The following is a 26,158-nucleotide window of genomic DNA, read 5'->3' on the forward strand; positions in this document are numbered from 1 at the left end:
CAGTGTCACATTCATAATCATTGCCATAATCGTTACCGTATTCACCATCATAGTCCTGTTGACTGGTGAAACTTAATAGGGAAGGCAAAGCTGGGTGACCTTCACTTACAGAAATACGACTATTTCCCACAACCCATGCTTATCTTTTGAGTTTATTCAGTTGTTTATATTTATTTCTTTTATAACCCCTGCATAACGTAGAGCGCAGAAGGTATCCATCTGCCAGATCGATCAGATGTGCAGTAATCTTCTACATGACATCTCACACACAAGTGTAAGTCCTGCAGTGGAAGTCACATGACAGAGTCAACACATAAAGCTAATTAGGGCTGCATTCCTCAGTGCTCCTCCCTGATTCGTCTTATCTTTGCATGACTTCACCATGCACAAATACGGGCTCCTATACGGAAGACTCTCACGAAGCTGTCAGGCCCCAAACAATCGCAGTCGGGGAATCCCTGAGTTACGCCACTGATCTTGGACACAGCTGTCACAGTCAAATTCAACCTCACCTCACCTCTGCTTCCTAATTTCCCAACATCAATCGGAATGACCCCCGTCGTTAAGACTGCGGCCTGGGACTAAGGCTACAGATATAATCCTTATCCAGAGCACTGAGTCCTCCCCAAAAATAGCTCTCTCCAACACTCTGCTAATTCCAGCTCAGACTGCTTCGGTGAGGCAGAGGCTGGGAGATACAGAGCGGTGAGGGAAACAAAGGGGGTATGGTGCCCTGCAAAGTCAAATCCAGACCAAATCCCCTCAACTATTGTAGATCAGTTGATGAAATCTATTATTATTACTATTACGGGCAGGTAACGTTCCAGCGAGCTGCTGTTCATCTGAGTATAGCTGGTGGCTTAACACGATCATTTATGAATATTTCTTCATGGATAAGTATTAAGTGAATCGTTCCCTTACCGATGGGTTTTTGGTGAGCCCCACTTCCTGTCCGCACAGTGAGAGCACATTCACCAGCTTTTCGCGAGTTCTCTTCTGCAGAGAGAAAGTAAATTATGGAAGAAATTTTAAGTGTGAGAGCTCAGGGACAGACACATCACATACCCAGTGCACTCAACCAGTTCCTGAAATCTGCTAAAAGACTTTTCTGGACTGATTCCAGCCTTGATCTTAACAAAAGCGCTTCTGAATAATTTACGCTAGCTTCCTGACAAAACAAACAGAAAGCAACACTTGGACCAGTAATGTGAACTGAAAACTTTGACCTCTGTTTCTCTCAGCTGTTTACTCTTTCTTTGATCCCACGCCTGTTTTATCCACCTGCCTGACCCTCACCTGCGACAACTGCGGCCTCTTCCAGCTGACGGGCACCAGCACGTTGTTGGTGCTTGACCCTGAGGAGGTGGAGGAGGTGCTGCGGGTCACCGCTACGGCCTGGATCTTGCCGTCCCGCCCGGGGGACCCTTGCAGGTCATCGTACCTTCTGCCGATCACCGGCGTCTGCCAGGGGAGGACACACACACAAAGAGGGCACGCGGTGAGTCACACCAAGCAGAAGGGACGCTTGCCCCCCATCCCCGCCCCTAATCCACAGACTATTCCTCACGGCCGCCCTCGTCCCGACTGCCCGACTCTTTCTCACGGACACGCCTCGTCAGAGTTTCAGCACCTGCTGGGAGCTGGTAAACGCTGTCCAATTGGGTTTGCCCCCTTTCAGGAACAAGGAAGAAACCCCAAACCCTGAAGTTCCTCAGCCAATCTACTCAAACTCCCTCTGCTCCTGGTCACAGAACTCAGGTCAAAAAATGTTGTGGAGGAATTAGCCAGAGAAACAGGAGATCGGGTCACGCTTCTTCAGTAGCTGTAATGTTTTGGCTGGTTCCTTTCCAGCCCAGTCTGAACTGTCAGTGATTCAGATACAAAGGGCTGCGGCGTGAGTGACATCATTTCCTGGAATTCATAAGCCACACAAACAGCCCAGTGTTCGGTTCCCACACATTCACGAGCCGGTATCTCTCACATATTTTTTTTTTCCCCAAAGTCCTTTTAGATGTCGTCCCTTTTATGTTATCGGTTTTTATCCTTAAAATTCAAACAAAGTGCCTGAATTAGTCCTGTAAGAATTTCAGGTCTTTTCTGTGGCGGTAAAAAAGGCAGGAAAGACACATTTCCTTTCCAAAAAGGAATAAATCAACCCGTAGACTAAACAACGCTCACAGCACCACGCCTAGCAGAGAGAAAAACAACCCCAACAAAACAGCCAGTGTTTGGTGGTTTGCGTCTGCCTCTCTAACACAGGGCAGATCGCTCCCTTTGAGCTCTCGCTCTCGCTCAGAGACGTGGAGGGAGACGTGCAGGGCAGAGGCTCGTGAGTGTCCCACCTCCGAGATGTCGAAGTGGAAGTCCAGGGTCTTCCCGGGCAGGGCCTTGGAGGAGCCGTCCCAAACGCGCGTCACATCGAGGTGGGACAGGTCGCCGTGCGGGTAGGACGGCAGCACCAGGCTGGCGGAGCGAGACACCACCAACTTCAGGATGTTCAGAGCTTCCTTCCAGTGTACGGTCTGGAACAAGACACACGCGCGCACACGCATACACACACACATACACACATGCACACACACACGTACACACACACACATGCACACGCACACATGCACGTACACACATACACGTGCACAAGCACACATACACACACACACATGTACACATGCACACACGCACATACATGTACGCGCACACACACACACACACACACACACACACGCACACACGCACAAACAGAAAACTTCTGTAAGTCTTTTTTAAGTTATTCCAGCTGGCTGCCAAATATAAAGGTCTGTAAAAAAAAAAAGTTTAACACGAGCTCTCGAGACTACTTCTTATATAACATACATACCCTAGCCCTTTACGCAAACCCTTTAACATGAGCCTCACATACGTCACTTCTTCACAGGCAGTTTCAGTAGGCCCACCGTAAAACGCTCATTAGGGGTCGAAGAGGGGGGAAAATTTACTGTGCTGTTACTGTGAGGCTGGGCTGGACACCTCCAGAGAGTGGACAGCAGCCAAAGAGACAGACTGTTTATAGAGTTGTGCTGGGTGTGCCTTTGAATTTATTGTTCAGACGCAAGGTCATGTGTTTTTTTTTTTTTTTTTGACAAAAAAAAAAAAAAAATCAGAGAGGGTTCACTCCCACTCCGTCTGTTTAGAAAGAGCAGGGGAAACAAGGGTAACCAGGAAGTCCAAACACTCCCCGCCGCTGAGCTCCCCTTTCTGCTGTGAGAGCCGTGTAAACAGGTAGTCTGGCTGAATGATAGGTTCACCATAGTTACCAAAAAAAAATCAGAGTTTTGATAGACCGTGGCAGATCCCTGCTAATAACCCTGGTTATGTAACTGTGAGACACGCCCGTGGCACTGCGCCTAGCTCAGATACCCTCCCTCACACAGCCGCTCCCTGCGGAAGCCTTCCTCACAGAGCGGCCGCTATATACTCATCACTGGCCCTTTCTTCTCACACAAGACCCTCTTTGACTGGCAAATGCAGGTCTGCTTTACACCCCTGCTTTATGTTAAGGTTCCAGTCAGCTTTTCTGAGTTCACACTGAGAGGTTTAAATATAGTTGATTCTGCAAGGAACTGACTTGTGAAATGTCTGCCTTCGACTATATAAATAGGGTAGTGGGACAGGAGTGACACGAGAGAAATGTTGCCAGACCTATTAAGATGAGTAGCATTACTCAGAGCTAATAGATTCGTGAGCCCTGATTTTCCAGCCCCACACTGAAACAGGAGGACAAGTTACCTGTGTGCCTGAGGGTGTGCTTCTCACCTGGACAAACTTCTCGATGGTCTTCAGCACCTCCATGTTGAAGGGCTTGACCTGGATCCCGCTGAGGTCCATGTGACTCAGCAGGCTGTAGATAATTTGCAAGAGGGACTGTTGCATGCTGGGAAGGCCCTTCTCCAACAACTGCCAAACAAAGACGAGAACTCTCAGTACAGAGCATCTCAATCTATATGGTACAAAGCTACAGGAACAACAGCAAGAGGGCTAATGCTGCCGTGGTGACACACACCTCTGCCATGTAGGTGACCATGTTGAGGGTGATGTCGAAGAAGGCCTCGTGCAGATAGCGGCACACCACGTTGACCCAGGAAAAGGAGTCGCGCGTGTAGGAGTGCGTTTTATACAGCGTCATCACGTGGGCCAGGTTGGACAGTTTGGTGTTCTTCTCTTCCAGGCATACCTAATCAGCCAGACAACACACAGACTCAAACCCCATGATTCATCAAGAGCGGTCAGACCACCTTCCGAGCTTCAGGCTCTGGCCATGCTGAGCCAAACAATCTAACATTAAACAGACTCCAAAAGCAGACCGCTATCGTAATTTCAACAGTCGTGATAAAGTGAACACTAAGCGCTGAGAATGTGTGGCATACCTGAGCTATTCTCTCAGCGACGTCCTTACAGAACTGGGTGGGGCTGTCGAAGTGCTGGACCAGATGAGGGAGCAGACACAGTACATTCAAAGGGAACCCTGCAACACAGAGAAGGGAGCGCGGTGAGCGCGGCGCCAATATGTCCACACGGTGTTCCAGAGGTCCGCCTCTTTACACAAACAAAAATCAAATACACTTCCACTTCCTCTTCCTGTTTGTCTGCTCTTATTTCTGTCCGACTCCAGCCTCCCATGAAGCCTACTTCACATGACCCTTCTCCACTCCACAATCCTGCTGCACCCCCCCATACCTGTTATCTCTTACTGATGTATATGCTGCTTGAAGGACGTCTCTAGGCAGCAGAGAGCAGGTGCTTTACCTGCCCATAGCTGTTCTCTCTTACTGATGTATATGCTGTATGCTGACCATCTCTAGGCAGCAGAGAGCAGGTGCTTTACCTGCCCATAGCTGTTCTCTCTTACTGATGTATATGCTGTATGCTGACCATCTCTAGGCAGCAGAGAGCAGGTGCTTTACCTGCCCATAGCTGTTCTCTCTTACTGATGTATATGCTGTATGCTGACCATCTCTAGGCAGCAGAGAGCAGGTGCTTTATCTGCCCATAGCTGGTCCCTCTTACTGATATATAAGCTGTATGAGAGTCATCTCCTCACAGGAAAGAGGGGGTGCTCTACCTGCCCATAGCTGCTCCCTCTTACTGACATATAAGCTGTATGAGAGTCATCTCCTCACAGGAAAGAGGGGATGCTCTACCTGCCCATAGCTGCTCCCTCTTACTGACATATAAGCTGTATGAGAGTCATCTCCTCACAGGAAAGAGGGGGTGCTCTACCTGCCCATAGCTGCTCCCTCTTACTGACATATAAGCTGTATGAGAGTCATCTCCTCACAGGAAAGAGGGGGTGCTCTACCTGCCCATAGCTGCTCCCTCTTACTGACATATAAGCTGTATGAGAGTAATCTCCTCACAGGAAAGAGGGGGTGCTCTACCTGCCCATAGCTGCTCCCTCTTACTGACATATAAGCTGTATGAGAGTCATCTCCTCACAGGAAAGAGGGGGTGCTCTACCTGCCCATAGCTGCTCCCTCTTACTGATATATAAGCTGCATGTAGTACATCTCCTTGCAGGAGAGAGGGAGTGTTGTACCTATGGCCTGCGAGGTGTCCACCACCGGCACGCGGGAGACAGGGGTGAGCTGGCTGAAGATCTGCAGGGTGAGGTCGGTGGTGGCGGCGGAGGTGAAGCCCTTGAGCATCAGCTGCTGCAGCCCGGTGAAGCTGCTCCACTGCAGCTGGGCCCGCAGCTTCTCCAGCTTGTCCCGGTTCTCCTGCTTGTCCAGCGGCACGTGGGCCAGCAGCTTGTGCAGCAGCCGCAGAGACATCTGGTACTCGAACTCGAAGTCCGACTCCATGAGCGACACGGCCACCCAGAAGATGGTGGCCAGCAGGTTGGCGGGGTGGTTGACGTTGGCCGGGTCGGCGACGTTGTCCTTGGAGGCGGACGAGCTGCGGGTCTTGGCCAGCCCTCCCTGGTGCGTGCAGGCCTGGATCCGGTCCAGAGTGGCACTGCGGGGAGGGTCGGACGACCGGTCCGCCTCGCCGAACTTCTTGGGCACCGAGTAGCTCCGCTGGTGCCGGCTGCGCTCCGCCGTTCCCGTGGAGACCCCCTGGACCAGGTTCAGCTGCCCCGTGCTCTTCCTGTTCGACGTCAGCTTCCCGTTGGTCATGAGGTCCGGCGAGGCCACCCTGGATTACAACACACAGAGAGGGTTAACCCCTCGGCTCCTGGGATGATAAACTCAACACAACAAACACTTTCTCCGAGCACGTGTTTCGATTGGACGTGCCTTGTTAACACTGCCATCAGGTCGTTGTTCTTGAGACAGTCGGCCAAGTTGTCCACCACAGACTCCAAGGTGAGCAGGATCTCCATCACATAGCCCTGGAGGAGTGCAGATACAGAGCGGTCAGACACAAAGCTCCAGAGACAAGGTGGCACGCTAAACCACGCAGCTCTCTGCATTTCGGAAGGGGGTTTTCCGCACCTGCACCTCGTCCCCGTGCTCCCCCACCACCTCCACCAGGCGGGACAGCAGGTCAGAGACGGCGTGCGCGGACAGGGGCTGCCGCAGGGCTCGGAAGATTTGGAAGGAGCGGCCGGCGTAGTGGCGGGAGGAGCTGCAAAGGGCCGTCTGCAGAGCCACGTCACTCAGCTGCTGCTCCAGGTAGAAGTCTGGGGAAACAAGCCCACAAACAGACGCAGGGAAAGGGCCTTTAGAAGAACACACTGGAATACAGAGAGCAGCTCACAGGCTGCAGGCTGATCAAACATCACTGTAGAGCCTACGGTGTAAATGCCAAAATCTCACTGGGTAAATTCATTATAAACTTGACTCTAATCGTTATAAGCCATTATAACTAGCATTTAATAACTGCATCTTTTTCATCACACAAAACCTGCATATGGCCCGCTTGGATCTGGTAAAGCAGTTTCTTTGACTGGTGCAGTGCAGTTACAGGGTGGGAGTGTGCACATCAGGAGGACTTGGATTGGTCACCTGATTTGGACTCCTTGAACACAGACACCACGTGACGCAGGAAGTTGGCCAGCTGCTCTGTGCTTCTTGTGTTCTGGTTCTTGGGCGTGATGTCCTCGTGGCACCACAGGGGTCCGAACGCCCTGAGCAATGACATCACAGTACACCATGCACTGTTCCACCATGGATTGTGTGGTTAGCGTGATGGAATAGGTTCAGCTGTTAATCACCGTTCCCCGGTATGACTGTAAAGCACTGCACTGCACTGCATTCTGGGAATTCTTCTGCATTGCCTACTGGGGAGTGAGGTCAACTACAGCTTACAGCTCATTCTAAATCACCAGGTGAAAACTACATATTCCATAAAGCCTTGTATTGTTGCACAGGCACTGGTAGCTAAACCAACACAATACCTGCACTGAAACAGCATTTCTTATAAGGTAATGTACCACTGATTGACCTATAACTGAATGAAAGAGAAAACAAGCTGGGCCATTTTGGGATTAGGCCTCAAACTAGTATGCAAAGTAATTGCTTTTAATTAGGAAAAATGGAATCACAGACATGACAAAGAAGAGCTTATGCAGAAAAGCTCTCAGCTCTGAGTGAGACTCCCACTTTAATGACATCCTTCAGCAAGGAGGCATTAGGATTTGATAAAAAAAAAAAAATTGCGCAGCAGATGCCACTTAAGCAGGTAAGACGAGAGACGCGTCCCATCATCAAAATAAAGTTCTGTTGGCAGGATCCACCTTTAATTCGGTACGTATGGATGATTACACACACTGAACACTAGGTGGCGTTTGAGAATCTGGGCCCTCTCTCTTTTTATGTAAGTCCCAGCGCCGGTCTCCTTATCTCCCAGCGACGCATGCCTCCGGCTCCGGCTCTGGCTGTTCGCCGCGGTCGCAGACGTTAGCATGAGGCTGGATGTCATTCCTCAGCTATAAATAAGCAGCGGTATGAGGAGCAGAGGCAGCTCTGCGGGGACTGAGTCAGCTTGGGCCGGGGCCTAAAAGCCAGTCAGCCACTTCAGTCTCTCTTCTGACGTGTTTATATACTACCATACCTACTTCATTTACTTATTTACTTTTATATTTATATTCTACTTATATATTTTACTCATCTAAATGTCAGTTTATGTGTTATTAGAATACTCATTAAAAGCTGTTAGCTGCACTGAAATACTGTATACAATGATATATGCAAGCACAAAAACTGATTGGTAAGAAAATGATAGATGAGAAGTCACGGGTGTCTCTGAGAAAACAGGGTGAGAAGAATGGAGTTGAACAGAGTAGAACAGCGGACTGATCACTGGACTGAGGCTGGGGAAGCAGTGTTGCATAGTGGTAAGGATCAGGACTCACAACCGAAAGGTTGCCAGTTTGATTCCCTGCTGGGGCACTGCTGTTGTATCCTTGGGCAAGGCACCTAACCAATAAACGCCTCAGCAAAATATACAGCTGTATAAATGGACAACATGTACAAATTGTAACCTATGTAAGCTGCTCTGGATAAGAGCGTCTGCTAAATGTCCGTAATGTAATGCAATGTAATGGAATGGTACCTGGTGGTGAGGAACTCTATGAGCTTGTTGGTCTTCTCGTCGGACTCTGTGGAGCTCTCCAGCTCATCCACGTCCTGGGAAATCTGTGGCAGGTTGCCACTGCTGCCTCCGAGGCTGATGCTGGACGAGGTGGAGGAGGAGCTGAGGCCCGAGTCTGGCACCGGAGAGGCCTGGCACTCCCGCAGGAAGTCGAAGCCTCCTGGAAAGGAAGTAAAGGGTGAGACGGAGACGGGGCAGTTTCAGTTCTGAGGCCGCTGTGAAACGCTGCGGTTTCAGCGAGACGGTTTGAGATGGAGGGAGGTGTGGCAGTGGATGTGTCAGGGCTTTCATTAATGCCAAATGCACCTTCAGAGTCGGCGCGCGCCTGCTGAGAAGATGTGAAGGGGGACATTATACCGCCCGATGAGGGAGAGGATATTCCAGGTAAGAGCCGTCTCCCGGGAACACTCTGAAAGCTCATTTAAATGCATGCACTTCACTGCACTGCAATGTCAACAATATGAACCTTGTTAAGCCCGGCAGAGTTATCGAGAGGGAAGAAAGAATCTCTTGTACAGTAAGGATCAGTCATGACATGTGGTACAACAAACTCTATACCAACAAATACCCTCACCCCCCCACCCCCCACCTCTCCTTGCCAGCAAATCCTGGCCCTTGCAGACGGCCCCTTTTGGGCAAGATAATAAAAATAGCAGATTGGAATGCTTTAATCAGGAACTTTGATGTTCTCTGTACATATGATTATTTTTGGCAAAGCCTCTGAATGTTTTCTTTGGAGATAACAAATCGCCCTTTCACTCGAAAGGAATCCGAGCCCTGTCTCTCTGCTGGTGACTTTAACAGCTCTGTCAAAAGAGCGCACTGTGTCACACTTACAACACCCGTCGTGTAAAGTGCCCCCTTGGGAGTTCCTGTCACATTACCCTCTTCACTTGTTTTCTGTTTTGATTAATGCGTGAGGTAAAGTTCATCTTTCATGTTTGGGTACGACCAATGCCGTGTTGACAGGCGCAGCTATTTTCTATTTGTAAAGACTGAACGGCTTACAAGCCTAAACCTCCAGCAACAGCAAGACTGCCCAGCTGAATGTGCAGTCCCGACACCACAGAACAAAAACAAGAGCCAGCTGCAGACACTGTAAACCAGAGGTGCCAAATCTCATTCTTCTGTTATCTTAAACAACTGACAATCCTGACCAGAGGAAAAGACCTATTGTCGTGATGAAGAGAGCAGACAGACAGCGCAGCACCAGAATGGAGATCTCGGCAGTGTAGCACAGCGGTAAAGAGCAGGGCTTGTAACCGACAGGTTGCCGGTTCAATTCCGTGCTGGGCCACTGCTGTCATACCCTTGGGCAAGGTACTTAACAAACAATTGCCTTGGTAAATATCCAGCTGTATGAATGGATAACACGTTAAAAAAAATTGTACTCCATGTAAGTCGCAATGGCTAAGAGCGTCTGCCAAACGACAATAATGTAATGTAATGTAATGTAATCTCTTGGACAGTAGCTGGCTGTAGAGTCCCCTGGTCCCCCCGGCCAGGAGCTCACCTGTGTAGAGGTACTCAGGCTGGTAGCTGGACCTGGCCGTCAGGGTCTTGCTGTCACTCATCTCCCGGGTGAGTAGGAGGACGGAGGCGATGACCTGGAAGTTGTTGTTGCAGGAGAGGGCGATGAGGAGGTGGAGGAGGAGCCGCTTGCTGTGTTCGAACACCTCTGGCCGGTAGTGGTCCAAACCTGTCAGGTTCCCATGGAGACAGGACAGCGGTCCATCAGTTTTTGGCTCATGGGAGCCAACAACAAAGTTAACCGCCAACAAGTAAATTAGTAGGCGCGAACGTGCGTCACGTCTTTTAATGCTAAAATGTTCGGCATATTTCAGGCGGGAGATAAGGCATCAGTTCAATTTTGAAAGGAACGTGGAAAACGCCAAGGTAGCATTAAGCTGACACAAAGAGGTGTGGGAGACTCCGGCTTAGGCGGACCAGGGCATGCCTTCCCCACCTGCTCTTGTTGCTGGACACATTTTTCACATTTTTTTGCTTCTTTTTCTCTTGTGTGGCATATCACACAGGTCTCCTGGAAACCTCAGTTACAGCAGAGAATGCCTCTATTCACTCTACTGTACTGTCATTCCACGCTTCACTTCCTCACAGTGGGAACCACCATGCACATATGGAATTAGACACAGTCTAAAACAACCCCCGAGAACTGATTACGGCCTTTAGTTAATTTTGTCAGGGGTCTCTAAGGTTCAAATCAAACCAATCTAATAACGAAATGAAACAACAGGTGGTCTTCTGACTACCAGAGTTGGTGTCGTATGACTTTAACATCTTGATGTTACTTTACTTAACCAACCATAGTGCAACAGAAACATGAATCTCTTACACCTCATAGAAAAACAACCAGCATTCACAACAGAGCTCTGTGAATGAATCTCTCAGTTGGAATAGGTTGACACTATTCACTAGAGGAAATGAAAAGATTATAATTAATGTTCACAGTTTCAACAAAAGGATTGTAAAACAAATACTCTCTTCGACAGCTCAACACAGCTACATTTAAGCAGACCTATGCAATTACTCAGGGTTAGGCTCCATGTTCAGTGTGAGGAATAACATGTTTTCAAACAGCTGTATACAAGTGATGCATTTTGCAGTATCTTAAAAATTCCATGTACATGATCCACAGGTAGCAGGCTGGCAAACCTAGAGAATAAGAGTCTTCTCATTCACGTATTACGCTGTATGCCAAGAAAGACGTATGCGCGTGTGTGTGTGTATGCGTGTGTGTGTGTATGCGTGTGTGTGCGTGTGTGTGTGTATGCGTGTGTGTGTGTGTGTGTGTGTGTGTGTGTGTGTGTGTGTGTATGCGTGTGTGTGTGTGTGTGTGTGTGTGTGTGTGTGCGTGTGTGTGTGTATGCGTGTGTGTGTGTATGCGTGTGTGTGTGTGTGTGTGTGTGTGTGTGTGTGTGTATGCGTGTGTGTGTGTGTGTGTGTGTGTGTGTGTGTGTGTGTATGCGTGTGTGTGTGTGTGTGTGTGTGTGTGTGTGTATGCGTGTGTGTGTGTATGCGTGCGTGTGTGTATGCGTGCGTGTGTGTATGCGTGTGTGTGCGTGTGTGTGTGTGTATGCGTGTGTGTGTGTGTGTGTGTGTGTGTGTGTGTGTGTGTGTGTGTGTGTGTGCGTGTGTGTGTGTGTGTATGCGTGTGTGCGTGTGTGTGTGTGCGTGTGTGTGTGCATTCCTGTCCTGTTGGGGCCGCAGGGCAGGGATAGAGGGACGAGACGTACCCAGGAAGAGGGCATGGAGCAGCAGGGCAAGGTGCAGAGCCCAGTCCTCCCTCACGCTGTGGTCCACCACCATCTCCGTCATGAAGATCACCGCGATGTTGCACCTACAGCAACGGCACCGAGCTTTCGTCAGCGCTGTCTCTGCTGCGGCTGGCACCAAGAGCTGCCATCTTTTGAGGCCACTGTGTCAAACCACTTCAGGCAGTGCAGGCTGACTGACAGGGATATCAGCTCACTGTGTCACAATCATTTGTTGTTATCATTATTAAGAACGGATGAATAAGTACCAGTAACTAGCCACAATGTGCATTATGACTGAAGATTATGACTGATTTTGACTGAAGTCCTGAAGTGGCCTCAGCGATGGTCATTAGCTAAAGGGCAAAGCCTCTATTCAGTTCCAATCAGTACAGTTATATGGATTAATGGTGTTTACCAAACACTAGGATGCACAGCACAGTATAACAGTCAGGAGAAAAATACATCCAAGCAGCTGAAAAGAACAATGCAATGTAGATTACTTTTGTGTCTCATATTGCTCCAGTTGCTTCAGGCAGAAGCTCTCCATGTCTGACCATGCCAGAGTCTTTTTGATTGACGCCCAGCGTAAACAGACAATGCAGTAAAAAGAATGTGCGGCTTGACGGAATGTTTCAATGGAGTCCTTCCCAGAATGGACTGACGAAAGCGCGTCACATGGCCAAACATACCAACGGCCTGCCTCCCTTTCGCCGCCGTTTGCCTTGGAAAGGTCACAACAAGAAGGCGTGAACAAATAAGATCTGTGGTCGACAAAGGACGTCGGCTGTTTATTGCCGATGAGCTCATCCACTGGAATGAAATGAACCGGAATGCTTGAGTGGTGTATCGTCTCACTGGTGACCAATTCAGTAAATGAGAGCAGCCTGTTACAATAATGCTCATGAGACTGTGGTCAACAACCATAAAGTCCTACCCAATCCACCTATAGACAGTTGTGTCATGGTGCTATCAATGAGTGGTTGACTGTTTTTGCCCAAAACTCTGTCCTTTCATGAAATGCAACAAGATGAGACATGTTGAGCATGAGACCACTTTTGCTCTCAGTGGTACTGGAAATATGGCTCGCCCAGGAAACACATTTAAATGTATGTCACTATCTCTGCCTTTTCGTGAAACAATCTTTTTGGCAAGAGAGTGCAGTGCTTTGTTGTTTAACTGATCGAAGCAAACTATGCATAGCTAAAAGACATGCTGGTAGCGTACGCGCCACGATCTGACTGATAAGAGCCGGGTGATGCGTCGTGATATTATAAGCGCATGGTTACATAATCTACAGGAACTGATTAGACGCAAATCAAAGGGAGCAGATGTGTCAGTGAGGTGCGCCTCTGCGTTCTCTCACGTTAACAACCTACATATCAAACATGCCTCACTCACACAGTAACACAAAACGGTTACTACAGCAACAGCGAAACAGTGAGGCACCACTAATTATGGGGTAGGTCAATCCTTTTTTTTCTTTAAGAAGAGCTGGAGGATTCAGAATGAAGCACCTGACTCACAAGCTCTGTCAGTGTGTCAGAGATTTTTTTTTTCTTAAATGTTGACACAAGTTGTACACTTGTATAATACACTGGTATGTGACATAAGAGGGAGCACCTTGTCAAACATGGCCCCAGAGTCTACCCTTTGTTTCTAGGAAACATTCTGAGGGATGGAGACCAGGTAAGGGCTCGAAGTTCTCACCTGTGCAGGGGTCCCCTGGGGGTGATGGTCTCGGGCAGGTAGTCCACCAGCGGGGCCCAGCATCCTCCGTTGACCGGCATGGGCAGAGGTTGCGGCTGATTGGTCTCCAGCACAGTCATCAGCCAACCGGCGTAAGGTGGCAGCGGGTCATCTGGAGGCAATGAGAACAGAGGTCACATGACCCTACATGAAACCGCGACAACCATCCCGCGAATGCACGAAATGCCCTCCTCGCATGTTTGTGACTTAACTGAGAGGAATAATGTCAGAGTGGACAGGCTTTGCTTGTATGCGAGCTGACATGTCTGTACGGCTTGTCAGTCTCATGGGGACGTTGATGTCATAGCGAAACAATATGTGCAGATTCCAAACACACATGAGATTGCGCCTGCTAATTACAGACATTCCTGCAAGAGATAAAGGCAGGCTGTCACGCCCCTGACGATGACTTTGATTTCAATGTACAGCAGACGGCCCAGTTTCAGATGCTGTTCAGTTTTCCACACTGGTGCTAACTACCCCTCTGCACAATACAGAGCTGCTTTAAGGTCACTGCCATTGGCTCAGATGCCCTCACCACGGCAGCCTGTGTCTCTGCTCCGCCTCTCACAGTGGATCCAGCCAATCAGGAGAAACACAGTACACCCCATACCAATTCTACAGACCCCGCTTGGCCCACGGTCTCCCGGTTATGCCCTCAGGCTCGTGCCTCGTCACCGCTGTGGCGACTGCATCCGGGTGGAGAGGGCCGGTACTCACTCTTCTCCTCATCGTAGGAGCCTCCAGAGCTGTTGCTGTAGCGGGACTCCAGCCGTGCGTGGGCCTTCATCATGCTGAGCCTTTGGGTTTGCAATGAAACAACTTATATTAACTTATATATACATACATCTATTCATTAACAAAAATCACTTTTAAATTCATGTTTAATGCTGGCAAAAGCCACACATTTATTGCATGTCATGGACAGAGTGTGTAAAATTTCTGCGAAAATGATTAGATTAGATCGCTGAAATATTTGATGTTGAATTTCACCAGTTTGAACACGAAGCTGGTGCAAGGTTTAAGTATTATGTGACTACCGTTGCGCAATAATATTAGTGGTAGCGTAGTATTATTAGTATCATATACTATTATTTATTATTGTTTATTTATTTATTCACGCTACCCTGAATATGATAAAGGGTTTGAAGGCCTACCTCTCCTCGTTCTCTCTGGCCATTTTCGTTTCATCGGTGTCCGGGAAACTCTCCTGGCCAACGACTACAGTGTTGCTGCTGGATGTAGTACCTGGACAAACAAAGAAGCAATCGCATTCAGAAGCCGAAACTGACAGCATGCGTATTTCACAGCACAATGCACAGTTAAAATAAAGCCACTGTGGTATTTTGTCTCAAGGTTATCTGAGCAATTTGTCAGACCCTCATTTACAAATGCTTGACGTGACAGGAGGCTTATAAAAGGACAAATTTATTAACAGCTTTAAATCTCAAGATTTCAAGAGCCAAATAAAACCACTTAAAGGACACATTTAATCAAGGTAAGGATTTCGAGCCCTACGCTCAGCTGTTTTAGTTAATATGAAAAGATCAATGTCTTGTAATCTTACGCTGCCGAGAAACAAGGCAATATAATCTGCTCAAAGAAAGGATCAGAGACTGCGCTGTGTATTGTATCCAAAACGGGTTTCAATCCAAACTGTAGACCTCCATAAACACTCAAAGCTCAAAAAACAGAACGCAGATGACACAACCTTCACTTCCAAATTCAGTTTAAGATATCATATCTAGATTGACAACTGACCTAACTGCAGTACCTGGGGTATCACCTGCAGGGGCTGGACTCACCTGCGACAGGTGGGCTCACCTGTAGCACCTGCAAGAGGCCTGTTGTGTGTGAGCTTACCTGAGGCAGCTGCGGAGGTCTTGCTGCTGGCAGCAAAGCGGTAGAATGGAGGGTTGTCACAGTGCTGCACCACCGGGTTTACCGGGTCAGTCTGCTGCAGCTCGAACAGAAGCTCCTCCATCGTCTGGATGGTGTTGTTCCGACACAAGTAGATCACCACTTTCTTAATCTAAACCAGGACAAACCCGGGAGAGCAAACGCTGTGATAACAAGCACAGATCCAAGCTGCACTCCTTTTCTGGGGTTAAATAACTTTGGTCCTGTGTACTGCTCCAGTTTACTGACTGATGGTGACGAGCCAATTAGATCTCATTAAACCGCAACACCATCCATTATCATAGACAGAAAAGGCAGTGGGACCAATTTATTCAATGTGACCTTTATGTTTGCCTTCATCCATAGTCTACAAGCTTCTTTTTTGTTCTCTCTCTTTCTTTCCCATCGCTCTTAGCAGGCAAAGGGTTACTCTTTTTCTGTGCCTGGTTAATTAACGCCATAAATTTGGGAAAACATCCTCTGCAGCTCACTGTGGTCTGTACGGAAACCCACGAAAGACTTGGGAAACAGGCCCTCTGCAGCAGCCTCTCCCCCATGGTACTCACGTAGGGCAGAAGCACAGTGTCGCTGCTCACTCCACACAGGCTGATGAGGAACTGCAGCGTGGTCCTCAGGTTGTTGCTCCACTTGTCGTTGCTGACCAGGGCGTTCCAGGCGTTCTCCATCTCCGGGCCCGGCACATCGTCGCCGTACTGCCGGGAAAGAGACACAACACGGTCCTGAGTGCAGTTTGACTTCTATTTCGAAATAAGAGTCAGTCTAAGACACTACCAGTTTCTTTAGGTTAGTTTCACTTCTACTACAAAATAAGAGCGAGGAAAAGACACACCACAATCACGTCAGACAAGACAACAACTCACCACATAACGAGGAAACCCACAAACAGGAAATTAAAGGAGTAAAACAGAACTGGCACAAGGCAAATAAGTATTACCACCAAGTATTATTACGCCCTTATTACGCCACAGATGACCAGAGATTTCAGCAGATGATTCAGCGTTTGGCGTGTACCTTGGCGGTCATGAACATGAGGTTGTTGAGGACCAGCGAGGTGGCCTGCAGGGAGCCCCAGCCGCTGCCCCTGAGCTGGTGGGAGAGCCCCAGGCTCTCGGCCCGGTTGCGGGACTCCTCGGGGGTGCAGGGTCCTGAGACCGGAGGGAGCAGGCCGGCGTCCACCAGCTCGATGTTGTGCAGCCAGGGCAGGAGGTAAGTCAGCATGATCTGGCGCCCGTTCGTGTGGGTGGTGGGGAACCTTTGGCTGACCTCTGCAGGCGAGAGGGAGACAACGGACAAGTGTGAGCACTGGGAGCGCACAAGAGCCACACCATGACCTCTCCCGCCAGCTTAACAATGGGGTCTGTTTACGCACCCGCACCCGGCACTGTGTGTTTTTAACTACGACTCGGAAAGCGCGCACTGACTGGAGATGGTGTTGTGAGCGAGACACCTCCGTATCCCTTCTGCCTCCACACAGAGGGGAGCAGAGGGCGCGCGCTTTTGTTTTTGTTCTTAATTTCTCTGGGCAGCTTGCTGGCGCGGCCTCAGACTTCCCGTGTCGCCATGGTGACGAGCAGTGGGAGTCTCTCTTTGGCTAATTGGCCGTTGGGGCGTGCGGAGGCCCAGCGGCTCTGAGACGCAGCGTCACAGGAAGAGCCGCGGCCGCGGAGACGACAACAAGCAAAAACCAGGAGCCCGGGGAGGATCCAGCAACGGGAGAAAACAGGGAGGCGGCACTTCCATACTGAGGGATCAGCCCTGTCTTCTTTGCATGCTGATTACTGGAAAAACACAGTTGAATAAGAGGAAAAAAAAGTCCGCTAGTAAGAAGTCAGAGCTGTGGCTAATCCCCCGCTCGACCAGAAGCTGACCGTTTTACATTTTCTCAGCAGGCAATCAGATCCAGGGAGACTCAAATTCTTTTTTTTAAATGTTATCCATTTATACAGCTGGACATTTACTGAGGCAATTTGGGTTAAGTACCTTGCCCAAGGGCACAACAGCAGTGGTCCCCCTGGGAACCAAACCAGCTACCCTTGAGTTATGAGCCCTGCTCCTTACCCCACGCCACACTGCTGCCCAACTGTGACCAGCCCTGACTTTTATTGCACAAACACAGCCATATAATCACTGCTTTGTCCCCGGGGGGGGCGCAGGAAGTCATTGGAGGAATGTTGTTAAGTGCAAAGGAATCACAACAAACTGGCACGCTCAGCCTTTAAAATCAGTCATCTTGCTAAGTTTGGACACACCTGATTAAGATAATGGGAAACATGCATGCAAAGACATTTTGATGTAAAGACTTATTCTTAAATGCTTGAAATTTGTTCGTCTGACAAATATAAATAGTGAAGTTGATGCCAATGTATGAATTTCTTTCAAAAAATTAATTTTACAAAATATTTTTGGCTACTTTTAAGAATGTAAAACATAAGATAGAAGTTTTGATTTGTTTAAAACTTTTTGGTCACTGCATAATTCCGTTTGTGTTATTTCATAGTTTTGATGTCTTTACTATTATTCTAAAATGTGGGCAATAGTAAAAAAAAAGAAAAACCCTTCTATGAGTAGGTGTGTCCACACTTTTGACTGGTACTGTATGTTGAAGTCATTTTAAATGCTTGTCTACATGTAGGTGCGGGATAATGGCTGAGGCAATCACATGGCAACATTACATTACATTATTGGCATTTAGCAGAGACCCTTACCCAGAGGGACTTACATCAGTTACAGGTTTTTACAATGTTATCCATTTATGCAGCTGGGTATTTACTGACGCAATTGTGGGTTAAGTGCTTTGCCCAAGGGTACAGCAGCAGCGCCCCCCAGGAGAATCGAACCAGCAACCCACTATGCTACACTGCTGTCATTCGGTACTGCAGGCAAACCCAAGGGGCACGGTGGCACACCAGGCACACGTCAGCACACCCTGACCTGAGAAGAGAGGCAGTGTGAGCTCAGGGTACATCCTGGCGAGCTGGGCAGACAGCTGGGACAGGGAGACGCTGTAGAGGGGCGGCAGCGGCCCGTGGGTCCCATACAGGATGCTGCTGGGCTTCTGCTCCGCCATCTTTTTGGAGTACACAAACAGCTTGGCTTCCAGGATCTGCGTGACAGCGAAAGAGAAAGAGAGAGCATACATTCAGGACACATCATTAAACAAGTATAATAAACCACAGTGATCTGAACATCTACTTGCTGATACTGTGTTTTTTTTTACATACCTGCATTAGCTGCATGGATATTTCATAGATTTCCCTGTTGGTGTCTGAAGCCTTGAAGAGCACCAAGTTCAACAGGGTCACAATGTCACAGGGGTAGTTTCTGGAAATAAAATATTAACAACACATTGCAAATATTATTATCACATAACAGAGCATTTCAGATGCAGACTGAGCATATTGTCAGTGATGAATATTTGTAAGGGCACTTCTCAGAATGAACCAGGGTAAAATGAGTGTTAAACTAGAGAGAATTTGCTAGAGGACTGCAACATTAACCTTTATGTACTTAACAATTATAACGCTACACTGAGCTTTGCATTTGTAAATAAATAACAAGAAGCAACACATCTGATCTCTGAAGAACTGCCACCTCCACTGTGAGCCTATTAGCAAGGAGGACTCTTTGAAGTCTTGTTCTCTAATTAGTCGCTGTTCCTGATTAATGTGGAACTTATTAATCTCCAAAAAGATCTGGTACAATTTATTTTTGGACTCATAACATGTGAAATGATGACCTCCTTCCACTGAGAAGCTTATGCGAGTAAATAATTTGGATAAAAACTCTTTAAGTACATTTCTGGCAGGCTTGTGACTAAGAGGACATTTAATTTATTTCAAAGTATTAAAAAAGTTTGGTTACATGAAGAAAGTAAACTTATATTAGTGCATCAGTCTGAATAATTGCGAGCCTGTGTGTGCATGTGTGTGCATGTGTGTGTGTGTGAGCATATGTGTGTGTGTGTGTGTGTGTGTGTTTGCGTGCATGTGTGTGTGAGAGTGTGTGTGCACGTGTTTGTGTGTGTGTGCGCGCATCTGTGTGTATGTGTGTGTGTGCGTGTGTGTGTGCGCGCATCTGTGTGTATGTGTGTGTGCGTGTGTGTGTGCATGCGTGTGTGTGCGCGCATCTGTGTGTATGTGTGTGTGTGCGTGCGTGTGTGTGCGCGCATCTGTGTGTATGTGCGTGTTTGTGTGTGTCTCTGTGTGTCTGATAGCTCATACACTAGAGGGAACCACAGCCAGAGTCAATACCTGCTCCCACAGACAGTGGCTATGGCCTTGAAGCAGCCGGAAGCGAGCTGGTAGGATCCGGTGAAGCAGCGGTCCACGGCCCAGTTGAACAGGTTCACCTGGTCTGGGTTCAGCTCCAGCAGCAGGATGACCACCTCGCAGCCAAGCTGGTGCACCTTGTGTATCGGAGGGACAAGAGCAATCTAAACCAACAGCATAACTGTTTACCTTTGGAATAGCTGTGAAAATGGAAAAGGACATCAGAAGATGTCCTGTTCCACATTAGTCCTTCATTACATGACAGTCATGATGAACTGCCCGTACGTCCAGGTTCAGGTGCTATAGGTGAAATGTTTCCAACAGAACCTACAGGAATTCAGTCCCCATGGAAAATACAGCTGGTGTCATCCCTTGCGTGCAGCATATACAACTGAACACTGTCCAGACTACCTTTAGACAATGATGGCACTCTCACAGCTGTAGAGCTATCATTATTGTTAAAAGCCCTCTGCACAGATACCTTGTGTGGGCACCAAGTCATTTCAACCAGAGTTATGTCCCGCTGTTGATAGAACCGCTGCCTTAGCAAGACATAATAATATTTACTGGGCGCTGTGCCTGGGTTATAAAATTCCAAGGCAGTGAATTTTAAACACCAGAAGGCCCGCTGAAGTACATCAGCGCTCGGCGGAAAGAATGAAGCCCTGTAAAATAAAACCCACAGTAAACAGGGAGACAGGTGCTTTGTCTAGGGTGAGGCATGGTGCATTGTAAAACTGCGGAGGAAATTTACTCTGTGGGTGCAGGGGGCCCCCCTCGGCCCTATACACTATGACAAAGGGCAGCTGGCAGATTCATACTGTGCAAACTCAGACAGCCGCCACCGCCGTGGCCTTCCCGGGTGCTCTCTTTGGTTTTAACATGCCCCGTGCAACAGATTGCCGGCTGACGTACCCGCAGATCCTGGCAGGCCAAGATGTTGTCCAGCCATTTGTAGAGGTATCCGTCCGGAGAGAGGCCCACGTTGTCGAAAACGGGCCCGCAGCACAGCACAGCCGACATGGCCTGAGAGGACACAAAGGCACAGAATTATGGGGGACCCAGGTAACGCTGTTGTTTACGGTGTGGTACGTGATCAAAGGCAGCGGTGTAGCGGTAAGGAGTAGGACTCGTAACTGAAAGGTTGCTGGTTTGATTCCCTGCTAGGACACTGCTGTTGTCCACTTGGGCAAGGTACTTAACCCACAATTGCCTCAGTAAACATCCATCTGTATAAATGGGTAACATGTATAACATTTTCAATCTATGTAAGTCGCTCTGGATAAGAGCGTCTGCTAAATGTAATGTAATACAACGTTAATCAAGGCTCTGTGTTTTTTACTTGCTGTTTACGCCTGTTATCTTGCTGCACAGAAATGCCCCGTGTCTGTGTGAGCACGTGAGGGACATTCAAACTCTTGGCCAGGCGCACAGAGTGTAAAGGAAGCTTGTGGCTCATTGTGAAGCGCATTGTGCTTTGTCTGTTCGAGGCTGACTGAAATTACACGCTTTTCACAATGACCACAACATCACATGATCCCCTTAGCGCCGTGCTCCATTGTACAGCACAAGCAACTCAAGCTACCTGCCAACAGTGTACTGATAATATTTCAAAGCCCCCCATTTTTTTTTTTTTTTAAATGAGGCAAACAATGACTACAGGAGCTGGTGGAAAATTCCACCGATGCTCACCTCCTCGTACAGATACCCCGGACAGAAACTGTTTTCGCAGTCATAGGTAAACAATGGTGACATCATGTAGAAGTGCTTCCCTGAGCTCAGCATGAAGTCATAAAGCATTCATGTGTGTAAACAGGGCTGGAATATTACAAACAAGGCTCAGTCAGCGCTGCGTTTTTAACCCTTACTTCCTGGAAAGTTCGTTCTTGTCGGCTTTGCTCATGCTAGCAGGAGTTCAGGGCCCCAGCTATAAATGGCTGATGTGTGGTCAAAGCTTTACTTCTATATCTGGTCCAGTGGGATAAAGTTAGAAGTAGTGAGAGCGAAGCTCTCGGGTCAAAATTAGCAACTGGGTTGCACTGCACCGGGGGCAGGTTTAAATAGCTTTAAGCTGGAAATGGCCACCATTGTGTCATCCTGGGACTTCAGACCCAAGCACCTCATTTCCTGGTAACTTCACAAGAGGATGGTTTGTGTTCTCGCTACGACCACAGAACCAAAGCAGAACTGGAAGTGGAAGGAACTGAGTCTGTGGGAGGTGAGACTGCTAAGAAGAGATGGGCTGAGAGGGGGAATGAGGTACCTTCAGGGCGCAGTACTGGTATCGGGTGATCTGGTGGTTTCTGTCGCTGTAGCGGTCCAGCGGGGTGAACATGATGCTGAACGGGCCTGCCCATTGGCTGAAGAGGATGAAGAGGTGGTGCCTCAGACTCTGCTGGGGGAAGAGGAAGCGCCGATGGTGGACTGGGTGGGAGAACAACAGACAGGACAGATGTGTCAGTCACACGTCCACAACAACAGATAGCTGTTAATGCCTTCGAGGCACTGCATACTGAAGCGGCCCGAAAGAGTGACTCAAAGCACGTTCCCTCGCGGTGACGGTGTCTGAGGCCTGGTTTCTTATTAAACGGCTTGGTTACTCATTGCACATTCATCAGCAGGTAGCGGAAGTCTGGAAATAGCGCCGTTCTTGGCTCCCGATGAGTAATCACCTGCTCTCCCTTTTTCCCCTCGTTTAAGCCGCTCTATTTTTGGCTCTGCGTCCCTTTGGGAAACGTCCCAGTCAACGTCAAAAAAGCCCTAAGACTCACTCTAGGTTTCGGCTGCGGGTGCCTCGAAGGCTTTGAAATATGCGGATTCCGGATTGCCAAAGACGTCGAGCACATTTGGTGAATTCTTCACCTGCCAAGAGACTCAACAGACTGAGTCATGGAATCGCGCTGAGAGGCATTGCGCTGAGAAGTCGCATTCTAGGCAGTAACTCTTCCAAAAGTAGCCTGTGGCTAAACTGCGCTGAAAGGTTTCTGTGCGTTCAGCTGTACTCAGCCCTTTTGGTGAATGGGGCTTTTCACAGCAGGGAGAAGGCGCCGGAGGCGTCTGATGAAGGGAAGACTCCTGAGGGTTGCAGTTACCGGGGACACGCTGGATGAGGTTGGCCACCATGGCGCTGAAGTGGGCACGGATGTCCTTCAGAATCTCCAGGTCCTTGTCGTTCTCGGCCTCCAGCAGCATCCGCGTCAGATCCACGTACTCCAGGAAGAGCGCGCCGAGGGCCGGAGTGTCCCGCTCCAGGGCCCCGTTAGTGCTGGGGGGAGGGGGGAGGGACACAGAGAAACAGGCTGAGATAAACACACGGAGGGACGAAAAGATGCTTTGCATTTTATCTTCCTATTTGCATGTGTCAGTGTGTTGTGGACAGGGTTGTGGATTCCTCGCCGATGCTCGACTGCGGAACATCCAGAGATAAGTGTGTGTGTGTGCGTTTGTGTGCGCGTGTGTGTATGTGTGTGTGCGTAGGGTTGTGTTAGCGGGCGGGGCAGGCCTCACCTGTCGCTGACAACGCCGGCGTCTGCAAGCAGCTCGAAGATCCTGAGCAGCTGCAGCCTCAGTAGGTCTCTCCTCTCGCGACGCTTCTTGTTCTGGGACAGACAGAGAGAGGGGAGGCCCATCAGACCCTCACCGCTGCCACACGCTTTCAGAACAGCACGTACGGGTGTTCCACACAACACCGGGTTCACCTCAAGCATAACGTTAGCCCCCTGTAAACTACGCTCCCTATCTGAATAAATATATGAAGACAAGATGACTGAGGAAAGTCTCCTTGTCATTATGCTAAAGGTGTTTAATTTGCCATGGCTAACCTCTGGTCTTCGCTCCAGTGCTTCCTTCATTAAAGGATGCAGCTCCTCCACAAGCTCCCTGCAGAGAGAAAAGAAATTAATACTGGTGAGGGAGATAATTATGGTCACTAATATAACAGAACACACAGAGCAGCTGATACTGACAGTTCTGAAAATGTAAATTATACACAGGTGAGTACATGTAAAGGACTCCACTGGATTGCAGTAGCAGATTGAATAGAGTGGTAATACTGTGAAATAAGTGACGTTTCCCTTTGACAGAAAAGGGTCTATGGGTCCCATTTGTGTTTACCAGGAAGCATTAAAAATGAGAACAAGGCAACCCCAAATGGACGGGAACGCTCCATTCTAAAATAATAACCATAAATCCGGCACTTATCTCTCAGGCTTTTTAATCCTCACAAATGCTGGCCACAATGGAAAATTAATTACAGAACAAGCCAGCATTCATAGGCTTTCGAAGTCGTCTTTTGCATGCAATATCATTGTTATTGTTACTTGGTGACTCTTGCGCTTAGTGCCACAGCCTTTGCAATACAGCACCTCTGATTTCCCAGCAGCAATGCTTTCATGAAAGCATCAGGTATGCTGCCAATCTCAGCGATGACAAGAATGCCTGAAACATGTGGAAGGTATTTCTTTCAAATTTTATCTGAGGGAATCACATACACCCCCTACACACGTGCCTTACACTTGACTCGTGAACAATGCTGTATGCCTCTTCTATCCACTCTGATCCTAAGATATATGAATGTATTTGTACCTGAATACCAGGGAGTTGGTGCGCCCAAAACCCAGCACCAAGGACTCTGTAATCTCAATGCTCTCCGCCCGCATCAGAGGAACCAGCTGTTTCAGCAGCCAGGCGACAGAAGGAGTCCCGATCACCTGGTCAGTCGCATACAGACGAGAGCATGCTCAGTATACTGTACACCCAAAACAAAAACAAACAGTCGCGTAGACTTGTATGTACTATGTGGCCGTAGCTTTCCATCAGATCAAGCCTGAACTTTGACACACTCACCAACCCACACATTATACACCCACTGTTACTGACTGATGCTGTCTGGCATGCAGCCAGCAGCCGGGCTGCCATTATGACATCACAATCCCAACCATGCTTGCTCATCTCCAGCCAGGGGCTGACGGGAGACAGTGGTGTGAGATGCTGCTTTAGGCCAGTGTCTGTGTATATTGAGGGGAGGGGAACTGAGAGTGCTGGCCGATGGGGAACCTTGTTGTCGTAGCAGGCGCTGCCGTCCGGGGTGGAGGCCGTGATCTCGGGGGTGGAGGTCCGCAGGTGGCCCGGGCTCATGATGCTGGGCTTGGCCACGCCGAAGCACAGGATCAGGTAGTTCCTCCACAGGGGCACATAGTTGTCCCCGCCGCCCGCTGTGCTCGTCTTCTTGGCGTAGACTGGGCTGCTGTTAGGTTCAAAGGCACATGAGACGTGAGAACTGGATTACGCTTCTTCTGGACGATGCTGGTCACCATTACCAAGTCCCACTCAGAGGTTTTAGAGGATTTCACTAACGAGACAGTGGATGTGCTCCTCCGTACATCCAGTGCAGCTTAAACAGACAGCAAAGGCATCAAGCAAATTACATACATGAATTTGGTTAAAACATCAAAACAGTTTGTTGAATTGGTGGATAAGAGCCCTGGAGGAACACCCGGGCATCCCTGTTCAACACGGTCATCCAACAGTACTGTGGACTGAAACAAGTCTGGCGCTACCTTGCCAACTCACTGAAGCACACAAACTAAAACTGCAACTCACCGTAACGTTTAGGAACACTCAGGGGCCTAACATTGGATAAAGCCACTTTACTGGTTCAAACACACCAACACATTTGACCTAAGCCTCCTTCTCAGTCTCAGTACTGATGTTCAGTATCATCTCAATATTGATGTTCAGCAGCTCACGGAGAGGAGCATGGAAAATAAAATTTTAAAAAATTCAATCTATGGTACCATGGACTTTTATCTCTACCAGCTGGCTTGTACCTTGCCTGGCCAACTGGTGATACTTGGTCTACGCTTCTAATACTATTGACTCTTTATCTGGGTTTTTGCTTGTGTTGTACTCTGCCTCGCTTGTAAGTCACTTCGGATAAAAGCGTCTGGCAAATGAACGAACGTAAATGAAAATGTAACATAAATGCATGAGGGCGTGGCCGGGGCTCACTTGGGGTCCACCAGGGGGAGGAGAAGCTGCAGGCGGGTGAAGGCGTAGGGCCAGGCGTAGCTGAGCGCCATGGGGCAGTGCTTGGGCAGGTTCTCCTGCCGCAGGAAGCTGTAGAGACACAGCACCCAGGGGTCCTTCACGGACTGGGCGAAGATCCACACGTGGGAGGGGCTCTTCACGTCGTAGTGGCTGTTGACCAGCATGGCGTTCCACTCCACCAGCCACTGCAGGTCCACATGATGGCCCAGGGGCAAGGTCGCCTTGGAGGGGACAGATATGGGTGTCAAATCTCTGACTGGCCAACTGTGTATGAGATTCTACCTCAATACCTGCACCCTAACACCTGCTACTTGAAGTACTTGCTGTTTA

General features: G+C 48.8%; 1 protein-coding gene across 3 annotated transcripts in view; it reads right to left on the reverse strand.

The window, feature by feature from the left end:
• The window catches only part of LOC118783039 (protein furry homolog), an 82,367-nt gene that overhangs the window by 11,592 nt on the left and 44,617 nt on the right, over positions 1-26,158 (reverse strand). For 2 of the 3 annotated variants that reach the window (XM_036536702.1, XM_036536701.1), the window contains exons 21-50: positions 25,790-26,049; positions 24,836-25,025; positions 24,365-24,489; positions 23,602-23,659; positions 23,288-23,379; positions 22,873-23,045; positions 22,044-22,204; positions 20,696-20,806; positions 19,763-19,917; positions 18,734-18,833; positions 18,444-18,615; positions 16,524-16,777; positions 16,058-16,204; positions 15,456-15,624; positions 14,750-14,840; positions 14,313-14,392; positions 13,554-13,704; positions 11,826-11,929; positions 10,085-10,270; positions 8,533-8,731; positions 6,984-7,105; positions 6,471-6,658; positions 6,273-6,367; positions 5,573-6,171; positions 4,404-4,501; positions 4,040-4,210; positions 3,793-3,933; positions 2,343-2,522; positions 1,297-1,461; positions 922-996 (exon numbers count right to left, since the gene is read on the reverse strand). In XM_036536702.1, the coding sequence (XP_036392595.1) occupies positions 922-996; positions 1,297-1,461; positions 2,343-2,522; positions 3,793-3,933; positions 4,040-4,210; positions 4,404-4,501; positions 5,573-6,171; positions 6,273-6,367; positions 6,471-6,658; positions 6,984-7,105; positions 8,533-8,731; positions 10,085-10,270; positions 11,826-11,929; positions 13,554-13,704; positions 14,313-14,392; positions 14,750-14,840; positions 15,456-15,624; positions 16,058-16,204; positions 16,524-16,777; positions 18,444-18,615; positions 18,734-18,833; positions 19,763-19,917; positions 20,696-20,806; positions 22,044-22,204; positions 22,873-23,045; positions 23,288-23,379; positions 23,602-23,659; positions 24,365-24,489; positions 24,836-25,025; positions 25,790-26,049 (4,812 nt within the window). Of the gene's footprint in view, positions 1-921; positions 997-1,296; positions 1,462-2,342; positions 2,523-3,765; positions 3,934-4,039; positions 4,211-4,403; positions 4,502-5,572; positions 6,172-6,272; positions 6,368-6,470; positions 6,659-6,983; positions 7,106-8,532; positions 8,732-10,084; positions 10,271-11,825; positions 11,930-13,553; positions 13,705-14,312; positions 14,393-14,749; positions 14,841-15,455; positions 15,625-16,057; positions 16,205-16,523; positions 16,778-18,443; positions 18,616-18,733; positions 18,834-19,762; positions 19,918-20,695; positions 20,807-22,043; positions 22,205-22,872; positions 23,046-23,287; positions 23,380-23,601; positions 23,660-24,364; positions 24,490-24,835; positions 25,026-25,789; positions 26,050-26,158 lie in introns of all 3 variants that reach the window. The other variant, XM_036536700.1, reaches the window with a different exon arrangement.

The sequence above is a fragment of the Megalops cyprinoides genome, chromosome 9, assembly GCF_013368585.1.
Source record: "Megalops cyprinoides isolate fMegCyp1 chromosome 9, fMegCyp1.pri, whole genome shotgun sequence".
Lineage (NCBI taxonomy): Eukaryota > Metazoa > Chordata > Actinopteri > Elopiformes > Megalopidae > Megalops > Megalops cyprinoides.